Here is a 12,675-nt window from a genome sequence, read left to right as displayed (position 1 = left end):
CAGTAGGAGGGGAGTGGCTGCCAATGCATTGGGTACAAAGTAGTGGAGATATCAGCCTCCATGTTCTGAATGCAATGACAGGCCTTCTGCTTGGGGATATATGGGCATCCAGAATTTTTGCTGGCAAACAATTAAAAGGCCTTAATTGTTACACAGCTCCAGCCTCCTGCAGTGAACCATCTCTGATTCATTAGCAGGCTCCTGACACATGCATGCCTCCCTACATGAAAATGGCCATTAATTCAGGCTTCAAACTTCTTTATTGCCTGCCCCCATGAGTGTGCAGCTGATTCCATTCACAGCTAGATCCTGGGAAATTTGCTTGGAGGCAGGAACACATCTGGGAGCTGATGTGATCGCTAAATTTCCATCTCCCTCCAAAACCATTTCCATGGTGCTGGGAAAATTCCAACCTAAATCAACATCCAAATTTGGTCTGGATTTTTGTTGCAGCATAGATGCTACATTAAGCAATTGAACTAAAGTAATGTTAGCAACAGTTATCCACAGAAACACATAATTATTTTCAATGGATAACTTTTTCTAACATTACCTGAGATTGATTCCTTAATATAGCATTGCCATTGGGATGGTGTCACTGATAGGTCAGCAGCAATCTTTTAGAGTTCAGGTGTAACCTTTTTTGCTTTGACAAATTAATTTTCCAAGTTTGATAAAGTGGGCAATCTATTCACTCTTCAGCAGTAAAATCACATCTTTCTGTTCTTCTGCTCAAACCTGTTCTTGTATCTTCTATTTTTTTTTAAATTTGAACAAGAATAGCACTATGTGAACCAAATAAGTGGATTTTGACATAATAAACAAAGACTCTAATTATCAGAGGAATGCTCCAACCTTAGCTAACTACTCAACAGCCAGAGCTTTCAACCAGAGAACCTGCTACTGACCTCGACTGGCCACAGGAAAGGTCAAATTGAACAGGAAAGTAAATGTGCAGTTGTAGTTTGTTTGGAGTTTATGTGACATGTATTTATTATTCATAGTAAATCTCCTGAAGTGCTGCTCAAAGTGAGCCAGGCAGCTTACTCTTCTGGTATGGCAGTTACAGAGAGTGTACAGTGTCATGATAAGAGTTGATTGTGGTGGTGGACTCCAGTATTAGATACGATATGGTAGTCTCTACTCGAGATGGGGTCACCTGAGCTGGGGGTTGACGGTAAGATAGCACATGTTGGAGCCTGTGTTGATAGGGTTCAGTTACTGCAGATATGTGTTCATGTTAGGAAAACATGTTATGAATAAAGTTAACTCAGCTTCAATGTCGACAGCCTGTGTGCATCATTGAAACAAAACAAAAAGGCATATAACATTCTATGTTAAAGGGCAAGTTGTTTCTTTAAGGTCCACACAAATTATTCTAAGGCCAATTAAAAATGAATTGCTGTTAGTGAAGGATATTTGATAATGTGATTATAAATCTTGACTCCACATCGGAAGAAAATAACAAGAACGGAATCTTTTTCTTCTTATGTGTACATTCTTTCGCCACTGATTGGTGACACTGACCCAATGCTGCTGGAAACCTTGCCGATGAGCACAATCTTGATCATAATCTTTTCAAAGGATATCGTTATGATGAGAGTAAATGTTGAAAGATTGTTTAGTTTGTTACGGCCAGATGAGGAGGGTGAACTGGCTCCCCTCTATTCAACCTCCTCAGTTGATCACAACAAAGGTTGAAATTTCTTTCTTACGAGAATATGCCCTTTTTCCAAATCAGCGTGTATGTTATTATTTTAAGCTGTGAGCAATAAGGAGCCAATCAAACAAAGTTTTCTTGAATCAAAGAAAGAACAAATTTATTAACCACTAAACCCAAGAAAAATAATGCTGTCATTTGGGCACACACACACGCGAGCGCACATACACGCACACACAGGTATCAACCGGAGTTAGAGTCCAATAAAACAAAGATCAAAGATTATTAGGTTAAGTGTTCTTTGATTGTTATTGAGGTGTAGATTTTAAATGCTGTGGCTGAGATTGTGCTCATCGGCAAGGTTTCCAGTAGCATTGGGTCAATGTCACCTATCAGTGGCGAAAGAATGTACACTTAAAAAAAAAGATTCAGTTCTTGCTATTTTCTTCTGATGTGGAGTCAAGATTTATAATCACATTATCAAATATCCTTCACTAACAGCAATTCATTTTTAATTGGCCTTAGAATAATTTGTGCGGACCTTAAAGAAACAACTTGCCCCTTAACATAGAATGTTGTATGCCTTGTTTTTTGTTTCATTGGATGTGATCAGATGAAGAAAAATGTTGCAGCAATTACAAGATCTTGGTTTGGTGGTAGGTTTCTGGTAGAGTTGGCTTCTTGAACTGGGTGACATGCTTAATCCAAAAGTGAGTGAGAGAGAGAGAGAGAGAGAACCTTCAGTTTGTTTCCTCTGCTGAAGACTTTCTTGAAACCACCTGTATCATTTTCAATTTCCCTCTAAGTGGCTGGGCAGCCTTGCCTTAAAATAGGTCACCCATTGTGTATTTCCAAGAAGCTTTGCGTGGGTCATTGTCACATAAACAATGAATTCATACTAAATGTAATAAAAATCTGAATAATAAGTTGTACTCTCAAAAATAGACAAACATGATGGAAATTTTATATTGCAGATTCCAGCTATGATCATTTTAGAGCACTGCACATAGTATTTCAAATGTTATGCAAGATTAATACTTTCAACTGACATTCAAGAAAAAAAAACAGTTCCTCACCTTCATTCATCACTCCACCCTTGCTTTAAAATTCCTTCATAATCTTGCTCCTCTCTATCTCTATAACCTCCTCTAGTCCCACAACCCATTGTGATCTCTGAAACTTTCCAATTCTGGCCTCTTGCTCATATCTGGTTTGCTCCACCATTGGTGGCCATGCCTTCAGATGCCTAGCCTTAACCTCCCTTCCGCAACCTTTGTTCTTCTCTAACTCTCTCTCTTCCTTTAAGGCATTCCTTAAAATGTATTTCTTTAACCAAGCTTTTGGTCATGCACCCTAATGTTGCCAAATTTTGTTAGCTCATACTCCTGTGAAATGCCTGAGGACATTCAAATACATTAACAGTGTGGTATAATTGTAAGTTGTTCTTGTTGTTGACTCTATTCATCATGTCTACTTTTGGAATTAAGTGTAGGCTGACAGATTCTGGGCAATATTACACCTCCTTATTAATCTTCTGTGTTGCTTGTTTCAGAGGGATCTTAATTATATCCACAAATTAAAATTATCTTGAGCTTCATTTCTCCAGTAGCAACTCACCTTGCCGTCCATACACTCATAACCCAAATGGTGTTAAAATCGAGACTACTGTTTAATAATTTCTTCCAGAACTTTGGAACATGACTAGACTGATTCTGCAATCTAAGTTATGAGGGTCACACAGACACACCACGGATTGGGAAAGTGTGAACCACAATCCATGATTTTCCATTTGGTTCACTGTCTATTATTTTAAAGGGGGTGGATCTATAGTCCCCCTGTCCACAGGGCTACTGGAGTTACAATCCAAGGGTTGTACATACCTTCTGGCTAATTTAACAAATCTATACAGGAGAGGCATTCCCTGCTCCAAGTTAATGTAAATAAGTTACAAAAAATGTACTTACTTTTCTATTGGCAAATTTAGGACTGCTGGATATGCCATTCTGGACCAGGAAATGCTAAGCAGATCATGCATGGAGTAGGCTTCACTAGGTTATGCTGTTTTTAGCATTGAAGACCTTCAACAGACATTAAGTTCCTGATTAACATACTCAACCAGACTATAGACAGTTTTGGGAAATTGCCCTGGATACTTGGGAATGAACAGGCACTTAGAATCATATCGGGAATTTAATCCCTAAAACTCTAATTTTTCATGCAAAACTGCAGTTCTTGGCAAGAATAACTTTCTCCCCTAAGTTTTTCTAATCTTTCGCTATAGTTCATCCTTGAGTTCGATCTTGTTGCTCTTTTCCATATTCGCTCTAATTCTTGTTTATTTTAAGCTTTAATACCAAAATTGAACATGATAGTTTACATGTGGTTTCATCGATGAACGATAGACTGCCTAGCAGAATCTCTGGAGATGGGGAGTTCATTCTCTGAGCTATATATCCCAGTGTTCCATTGGTTTTTTTAATTGCTTTTCCATAAAACCCAGATATTGAAAGCAATAAATCAACGTCACAACCAGCCCGTAAATTATGGCTCCTCACATGCAAGGAATAAACTGAGTATAGTATTGCTACACTGTTGGCTATGTATTCAATGACTGATATGTCCAGCTCCCAGAATGTCATCATTGCAGTTTGTTATTGCTTAAACACTCCCCATAATCCCAGGACATATTTGAAAAGATTTATCAATCGCTTGTATCTGCAATATTCATGTCTCTTTGACATTTCTGAAAGAAATCTTGAATGTGCCATCAGCAGAGGGATAGGCTTTAGTTTTCTATCAATTGGAGAAACTGAAATTATACATACCTGAAAGCACAGTGAAGACTGCAGCAAATGCATTCAGTTTGAGGCCATCAATCACATTACTTGAATGAAAGAGCTCCAGACACATCAGGCTGAAACCAACAACTAAAAGCACGATATATAAAACTTCAGAGATGACCGACAACCAAAGAACACCTGCAACACAGGAGACACACACTGAGAAATCATATAGAATGATAGGCTACAAGAGCAAATTTGTCGTAATCTTAGCGCAAACTGGCCATGATATGAAACATACCAACTCTCAACTATTTAATGGTAATTTAGCTGTCTGATGTGAAGCTGGATTAAAATATATGGTCACAAGATGAATTAAAGATGACTCAATATGTAGTGAAACATGAAGAGTTCTGAGAAAATGACACATTACCAAATATTGCTCAAATACTGAAAGAACTGAGTTTATAATATACCCAGTGACTTCTAAAATCTGGAAGTAAATCATGTTTTCACTCCAATGACCTTTAAACAATTCATTAAAATTACAGCTACTTCTATATTAATGATTTTTTTAATACCTGTGATATAATTGATTTTTAAAATTAAAAGCTCACTGAAGCATTAATAAGATGTAGTCTAATTCTAATTTCCAGTCTAAGGGCTCTCTCACATGTACACTGCTGTTCATTAAAGTAACAAATTACCCGAGGAAATAAAGACCAGATTTCATGTTAAAATCAATTGAATTAATCTTTTAAGACATCATTTTTGCTCTAAAATTAAAAGTGTTAGAACCTCACAATTGCCAGATTTCCCCATTCACTAACAAATGTGTATCAGGGCATGACTTCCAGCCAGTGATGGCCAAGGATGTTAACCCCATTGTGTATCCTGGGGTCAGCTGCTTCACACAACGCTGGGTGGGATAAAACTGAGATTAAACACATCAGGTGATTGTCAAACTCAGAAATGCCACGAACTGTCCAATGAGAAGCTGAAGAGAACAAGGACGAAGTGGAGGAGGAGGAGTAGGGGAAGGAGGAAGAGGAGGAGGAGGAAGCGATGCAGGAGGAAGAGGTGGAGTAGGAAGAGAAGGAAGAGGAGGAGATGGAAGAGGCGGAGAAGGAGGAACAAATGGAGGGAGAGGAGGAGAAGGAGGAGGAGGAAGAGGAGGATGAGGAGGAAGAGGATGAGGTGGAAGAGCAGGAGGAGGGAGGGGAGGTGGAAGATGTTGAGGAGGAAGAGGGGAGGAGGGAAAGGGGAGGAGGAAGAGGAGGGGAAGAGAAAGAGGTGGATGAGGAAGAAGAGCAGGAGATGGAGCAATATGAAGAAGAGGAGGAGGAAGAGGTGGAGGAGGAGGAGGAAGGGAGAAGGTATAAGAGGATAAGCTGGAGGAGGATGCAGAGGAGTAGGAGATGTGCAGGAGGAGAAAGAGGAGCAGGAAGAAGAGGAGGAAGTGGAAGATGAGGATGAGGAAGAAGAGGGGAGGGAAGAGGGGAGGAAGAAGAGTGGGAGAAAAGGAGGGGGAAGAGAAGGAAGGAGGGGAAGAGGAGGAGGGTGAAGAGGAGGAGGGAGAAGCAGAGGAGGAAAGGGAGGAGGAGGATGAGGAAGAGAGGGGAGAGTAGGAGGAAGAGTAGGAGGATGAGGAAATGGAGGAGGGGAAGAGGAGGAAGAAGAGGAGGAGGAGGAAAAGCAGGAGGAGGGAGAGGAGGAAAATAAGGAAGAGGAGGAGAATGAGGAAGAGGAGGAAGGTGATGAGGGAGAAGAGGAAGAGGAGGAGGAAGTGCAGGAGGAGGAAGAGAGGGAAAAGAGGAGGAAGAGTAGAAGGAGGAAAAGGAAGGGGAAAGGAGAAGGAAGAGGTGAAGAAGGATGAGGTGGTGAAAGAAGAAGAGGTGGAGAAGGAAGCAGAGGAAGAGGAGGTGCAGAAAGAACAGGAAGATGAAGAGGAGAAGAATGAGGAAGAAGAGGAAGAGGATGAGGGAGAAGAGGAGGAGGAGGAGTAGGAGGAAGAAGGGGAGGAAGAAGAGGTGAAGGACAGGTAGGAGGAAGAGGCGAAATAGGAAGAGGAAGGGAAGAGGAGGAGGATGACGAGGAGTTAGAGATGGACGTGGAAGAGGGTGAGGAAGAGAAGGATGAGCAGAAGGAGGAAGAAGAGGAGGAGAAGAGAAATAGGAGGAGGAAGAGGATGTGGTGGAACAGGAAGACAATGATGGGGAAGAGGAAGAGAAGGGCAGGATGAGGAGTTTGAGGTGGAACTAGAGGAGGAGGAAGGGGAGGAGATGGGAAGAAGGAACGGAATGAGGAAGAACCAGAGGAAAAAGATGAAGAAGTGTAGGAGTAAGAGGCGGAGGAGTAAACAGAGGAAGAAGAGGAGGAGATGAAAGAGGAAGAAGGAGGAAGTAAGTAAGAGTAGGGCAAAGAGGGGGAGGAAGAGGAGGTGGAAGAAGAGGAAGGAGAAGAGGAGGAGGAAGAAGGGGACAGGGAGGAAACAAGGGAGGGGGAAGAGGAGCAGTAGGAAGAGGATGAGGTGGGGGGGAGAAAGAGGAGGAAGAGGTGGAGGATTAAGGGTGGGAGGAAATGGAGGAGGAGGAAGTGGGGAGAAGTGAGGGAAAGGATGAGGAAAAGCAGGAGGAGGAAGAGGAGGATGAAATGGAGGAGGAAGAGGATGATGTAAAGGAGGAGGGGGAAGATGGGGAGTAAGAGGAGGAAGTGGAGGAGGAGGAAGAGCAGGAGGGGCAGAAGAGGAGTAAGAGGAAGAGGAGGATGAAGGACAAGAAGAAGGAGAAAGAGGAAGAGGAAGTGGTAGAGGAAATGGAGGAGGAGGATGGTGAGGAGGAAAAGAAGGAGGAAGATGAAGAGGAGGAGGAAGGAGGGGGAAGAAGTACACCAGGGAGTAGGGGAACAGGAAGTGGAAGGTATATTAACAGTAACAGTAACCTCAACCCATTCACCCATAGTCCTTACCTTTCCTCTATCAGTGACCATCACACTGCCCTCCTTCCACCAACAAAATTAATATTCCATTCAATGTTATAAATTCAGTCAACTCAACGCATACAAAAATAAACCAATCATTCATGTGCATTCCCTTAGTTCCCATCTTCTGTATGTCTCTGTCTGTCCTGGTGCTTCTACAAGGTGCCAGCTGCCCAGTGGCTGCAGCCTGGCTTGTAGAAGGTTGCTGACATTCACCTCAGGAGGCTGCAGATAAGCTTGGTGATCAACCTTGAACATTCTGGCTTCTGCATCATTTCAGCCTGGGCTTCCCACTGCCTGGGAATGGCTGCTGGCAGGGGGTCTGGGAGCAGGCTGCTGTCATCCTGATATAGGACTCAGCCAGAGCCTTAACAATCCCACTGATCCCCATCAGAGGAAAGGACCTGGTAAGAGGCCCTTTGAACATGGTATCTAAATTCAAGTCAGTAACACACAGAGCTTTGATGGAAGCTGTTTATGCTGCAATGGAAGCTGTGACATCACCTATCAGATGCTTCATCATGGTGGGTTCCACAGTTGGGGTGGAATCTTGCTGTGGTGTCAGGGGGGTTATCTGAAGGCTGGAGATCCAATCAGAGACCGGTGCTGCCTCTTCCTGGGAAGGCCCACCGAACCACAAGCTAATGGTAGGCCTTCCCCTAGAATCAAGACCCCGGGGGTGGAAGTCTCACCGACCGAGAGCTGCCAGCCAATCAGAGACAACAGCTCTTGCTTTCCAGCTAAGCCGGAAGGAAATCCCTTGGAGTTCCAAGAGTCATCCAGGCCCCAGTTAAATAAAGTGGGGGGTGTGGATTTCACAGGGTGGAGGTTGCAGGGAGAAGGGGGGCAGGGGTCCAAAAGCAAGGGGATGGGGTCGGCTCTCAGTGGGCAACCCCCTTCCTAATGTGTAGTCCCTTGATTAAGAACTCATTGCATTTGATGTTCCCCCACATGGTAACAAGCGGCCCACACAGGATCACCTGTCATACACACCGCATGGGAACAGGCCTGTTTACAGCCAGGTTAATCACAGTGGTTGCAGGATGAGGGCCTTAATGAACTCAATTGGTAGTGGACAGGCAGGTCGACCATGGGCCTTCCCACCCAGAACTTACTTCTGGTGGAGGAGGAAATGCGGCAGGGTGCAGGTACACCGCTGTCCCAGAATAAATCCCCTTCCCACCTCGAAGCTCATCGGCAGTGAGAACAGAAGATTCCACCCATGGGCTGACAGAGGCAACGACACATTCCATTTTGGAAAGAACAGACTCCAAGTTCTGTGCAAAGTCCTGGCCAAGTTGGTGCTAGATATCTCTATGTTCTTTAATATTGAGCTCAGGCTTTCTGATAGGTTATCTTCAACCATCTTCTCCCTGGCCCATTGAAATCCTCATCTGAGTCCTCTGCAGCAGAGTGCATATGTGACCTCACCATCCAGTGAGATGGTACCTGCACTAGCCTTTCCCCCCTGCCCATGCTGCCCCACCCTGGCACCTGCCCAGTTGTACCCATTACTTGTATCTCATTTTGTGCAGATTACCCCTCTATCCTATCCACGACAATGAAGGAAGTTCCACTGAGTTGAGAGCTGAAACAGTAAAATTCACTAATGGGGCAGGATTTTGAGTCCCTGTGATTGGCCCCGACTGCGAAATGCTCAGCGCTGCCAGGGTGGGGGTTGGGAGGAGGGTGAGCATTGAAGTCAGGGCATGGGGAGCGCTCACAGGAAGCTCACTGAAGGCAGAGAGCTGCCTCAGGGAGCTGAAGAATTTAAAAGCTATAAATAAAGATTTCAAGTGCCGAGAAAAGATGTCCACATGTCAGGATCAGTCACCTGAACATATGGCTGATGTAAATACTGTCCAAACATTTTTGTCTTCTTTTTAATTAATGTCAGATGAGGTTTCCTTGAAAAGGCAAAGGCCGTCTGGCTGATTCATCCAACTGCCAACCATTACATTGGACGGGCAACGAGAAATCACCGTTCATTACTATGTTAATGGCCTTAATAGGCCTCTTAATTGTTGGCAGGTGCGTTGCCGACTCTCACACGTGCCCACCGTCTGAAATATTGCACGAGTGCGCAATGACGTTGGGACGCTCGCCCGTGTCATCACACGCTCAAGCTGGTCATGCGCATGCCCGCACACTGAGCTAATGGTTCTGTCCATGGTGTTCTTCATCAGCTTCTTCCTCTTCCTGACCTGTCTGGGAAACCTCCAGTTCTCGGGCACCTAAAATGGAAAAGTGAGTAGGGTTGGGTTGTGGTGCTAAAAGAGGAGAAAGTAAGACATTCATATTTACACCATCTGCAGCTTCTCAATAAGCAGAGATTGAGGAAAGAGGGAGAAGTGAGCTGAGACAAAGAGGATTAGGTATATAGATATTCTCCTCATCAATCTCTCCATTCATGTCTGTGGCCAAGTCCTCAGCGATGTCTTGTCTATGATGTCCAGCACTTTCTCCTCAGGAGCAGGTAAAGCATACACATGTGCTGATCCTCCTCCAGTTCCTTCCTGTTACCTGTTATAACACAACACCTTATCCTGCAGGGAAAAGGGAAGTGTGTCAGCGAGTGTCCTGCAATGTAATTGGGTGATGTGGCTGCCATGGTCGAATAGCTGCCAGTGTGTGTGCGAACTGTAAATTGTGGGTGTGAGATTTGCAACAGTGCTCACTGCGTGAGAGTGAGGTATAGCTTATCAATTTAGAAGTGAGCTCCGATTGAGAGAGATTGTTGATAGGTGGGTGTGGGGAGAGTGGTGAACTGAGCCATTGATTAGGTTGTGGGCAGTTGGTAGTATATTTCATTTTTATATAAGTTTGCTCACTTTGACAACTCGTATGAAATCATTAAACTTCTTTCTGCACAGCATCCTTGTTCCTTAAGTTGCTCTCCTAACATTGACCTTCACCATTACTTATTCCCACACTACCTCCTGAGTATGTGTGTGGAGGGCAGCCTGCCCTTTACCCCTATCCCAGACACAGGATTTCTCCCCTTCTCTCCATGTCTTACAACAAGGCCTTCACTGCCAAGTCTGAAAACTTCAGTGCTAGCTCTCTGCCATATTCAGCTATTGCTCGAAGTATCTAAGATTACCTTTTGAGAAACTGCCACCATTTCTTGCAACCACAATGTACCTCTCCTTTAAGAGGTGCAGGCTGCCTTTGTGTAGTGCTACTCACTCGCAGTGCATCCAATGAACAGCACGAGCAGTACAGGGCGAATGCAACAATCATTTCAATGTGCGGGAGCACCAGTTTAATGTGTTGTCTGCAATGTAATGAACAGCTCCAAGTTGGTTATGAATTGTGATTCCCATGACTGTTTTCAGAGATTAGTCCAGAGATTATGACCCTAAAATGGCTATCGACCTTTCAAGATGTTCATACTGGCTTGGAGCAACTTTCTACATCTCAGATCCGAGGCTCTCAGATGGTAATTAAACAAAGTGTAGAATAGGGAAGAGAAAAGGCCATATCACAAAGGAAGAAACCGAGTGATGTTCTTTTGTGAGTCATCGTAATAATGCACAGACAGCATTGATGTAATGACAGCTCAGTATTTAATGTAGAGCAACAGGAACTGAGTACTGTGTGGATGTTGAAGGTAAAGGTTTTGATATGATATGATAGATTTCACTTACACCATGGATAGATTGGTGAGACAAGGCTGCTCTTTGATAGACTTAAGGCCTCTGAGAAGTATTGGCCTATGAATCTGTGAAGGTGTCCCAAATGAATTTGGATCTCAGCTGTGTAACACTAACATCCTCTGTGGTGTCTGGCATTGCCTGGGACATCCGCCGTCAGTCCTTTCCTAATAACACTGTTAGGAAGCACACAATACACTGCTTCAATTCACAAAATGTGTTATGGCACATACAGCAGTCACTCCCCAGCTTATCCAGGTAGCAGAACCTTCCTTTAAGCTGATCAATGGCTTGCTAAATGAAAATTCCTGTCTTAGCATGTGTTTCATCACAGTACTCTTCATGAGGTGTGAGAACAATAGGTCTCAGTTGGCACCCAGCAGACATACAGCCCTTTTCCCCACTGCTGAAATCCTACTAGAACATTGCATTAAAACAAAAATAAAAGCAAAATACTGTGGATGCTAGAAATCTGAAATAAAAACATAAAATGCTGGAAAAACTCAGCCGGTCTGGCAGCACCTGTGGAGAGAGAAACAAAGTTAATGTTTCGAGTCCGTATGACTCTTCAGACTGGTGGAGATGTCCCCAATACACAGGTATGGTTCTGGGGTCCTGGGTTTGAATTCCCCCCATGGCAGATGGTGGAATTTGAATTCAATAAAAATCTAGAACTAAAATCTGATGATGACCATGAAACCACTGTTGATTGGTGGAAACACCCAACTGGTTCATTAATGTCTTTTAGGGAAGGAAATCTGTCATCCTTACCTGGTCTGGCCTACATGTGATTCCAGACCCACAACAATGTTGCTGACTCTTAACTGCCCCCTGAAATGGCCTAGCAAGCCACTCGGTTCAAAGGCAGTTACGGGTGGGCAACAAACACTAGCCTAGCCAATGACACCCACATCCCATGAATGAATAAAAAAAAATCAACTGTGCCCACAATTGGTAGATGCAGATATTCAGTAATGTTAATTGCCCTCTCAGTTTCTATCCCTGTATTATCAATCCCAAGAAACCGTCAGTCATTTGGAAAGGTAATTGCATGTTCAGTCATTTTCACCTTGATCAGCAGCTCCTGGTTAATTCAATTCAATTCACTTTATTATCTGTACTTCACACGAAAATTCATTTTGGGCAACATTGCTCATTCATTAAAAAAAATTACATATAAATGAGTAAGAACAATAAAATAAAGAAAATGACCCAATCACAGAGATCTAACTTTCATTAAATATGTATTAAAAAAACTATCCCAATGCATTAAAATAGCCTGTACCAATGCCCAATTAGGAGGATACATGCAAAGGCTTAACGGATAGAAAGGATGATATCACCGTGTCTTAATTTCATGCCACATGACTTGGCCTCTGAAAGGACAGCTGTTTGATTGACTCGATATCAAACTTGTCAGGATTTCTACTGTTGCGGTTTTGGGGCAGAAGTATGCTGGATCTAAAATTGCCCAGATTGTCCAAAATTCCTGTCCGGGACAAGCCTAAAGGCTGACTCCTTCAACCAAGAAATCTGAATATCAAGATAATGGGGAAAGAACTGCTCTGGTTTCTATATATATATATATATACACACATAA

The 12,675-nt window shown here is 43.3% G+C and overlaps 1 protein-coding gene across 1 annotated transcript in view; it reads right to left on the bottom strand.

Moving 5' to 3' along the window:
* The window catches only part of gsg1l (gsg1-like), a 508,795-nt gene that overhangs the window by 88,009 nt on the left and 408,111 nt on the right, over window positions 1-12,675 (bottom strand). The window contains exon 3 of the mRNA XM_041207077.1: window positions 4,486-4,638. Within this exon, the coding sequence (XP_041063011.1) occupies window positions 4,486-4,638 (153 nt within the window). The remainder of the gene's footprint in view (window positions 1-4,485; window positions 4,639-12,675) is intronic.

This window comes from Carcharodon carcharias, chromosome 15 (assembly GCF_017639515.1).
Source record: "Carcharodon carcharias isolate sCarCar2 chromosome 15, sCarCar2.pri, whole genome shotgun sequence".
In the NCBI taxonomy this organism is placed as follows: domain Eukaryota; kingdom Metazoa; phylum Chordata; class Chondrichthyes; order Lamniformes; family Lamnidae; genus Carcharodon; species Carcharodon carcharias.
The sequence above is the reverse complement of the archived record's forward strand: the minus strand, read 5'-3'. Positions and strand labels throughout refer to the sequence as shown.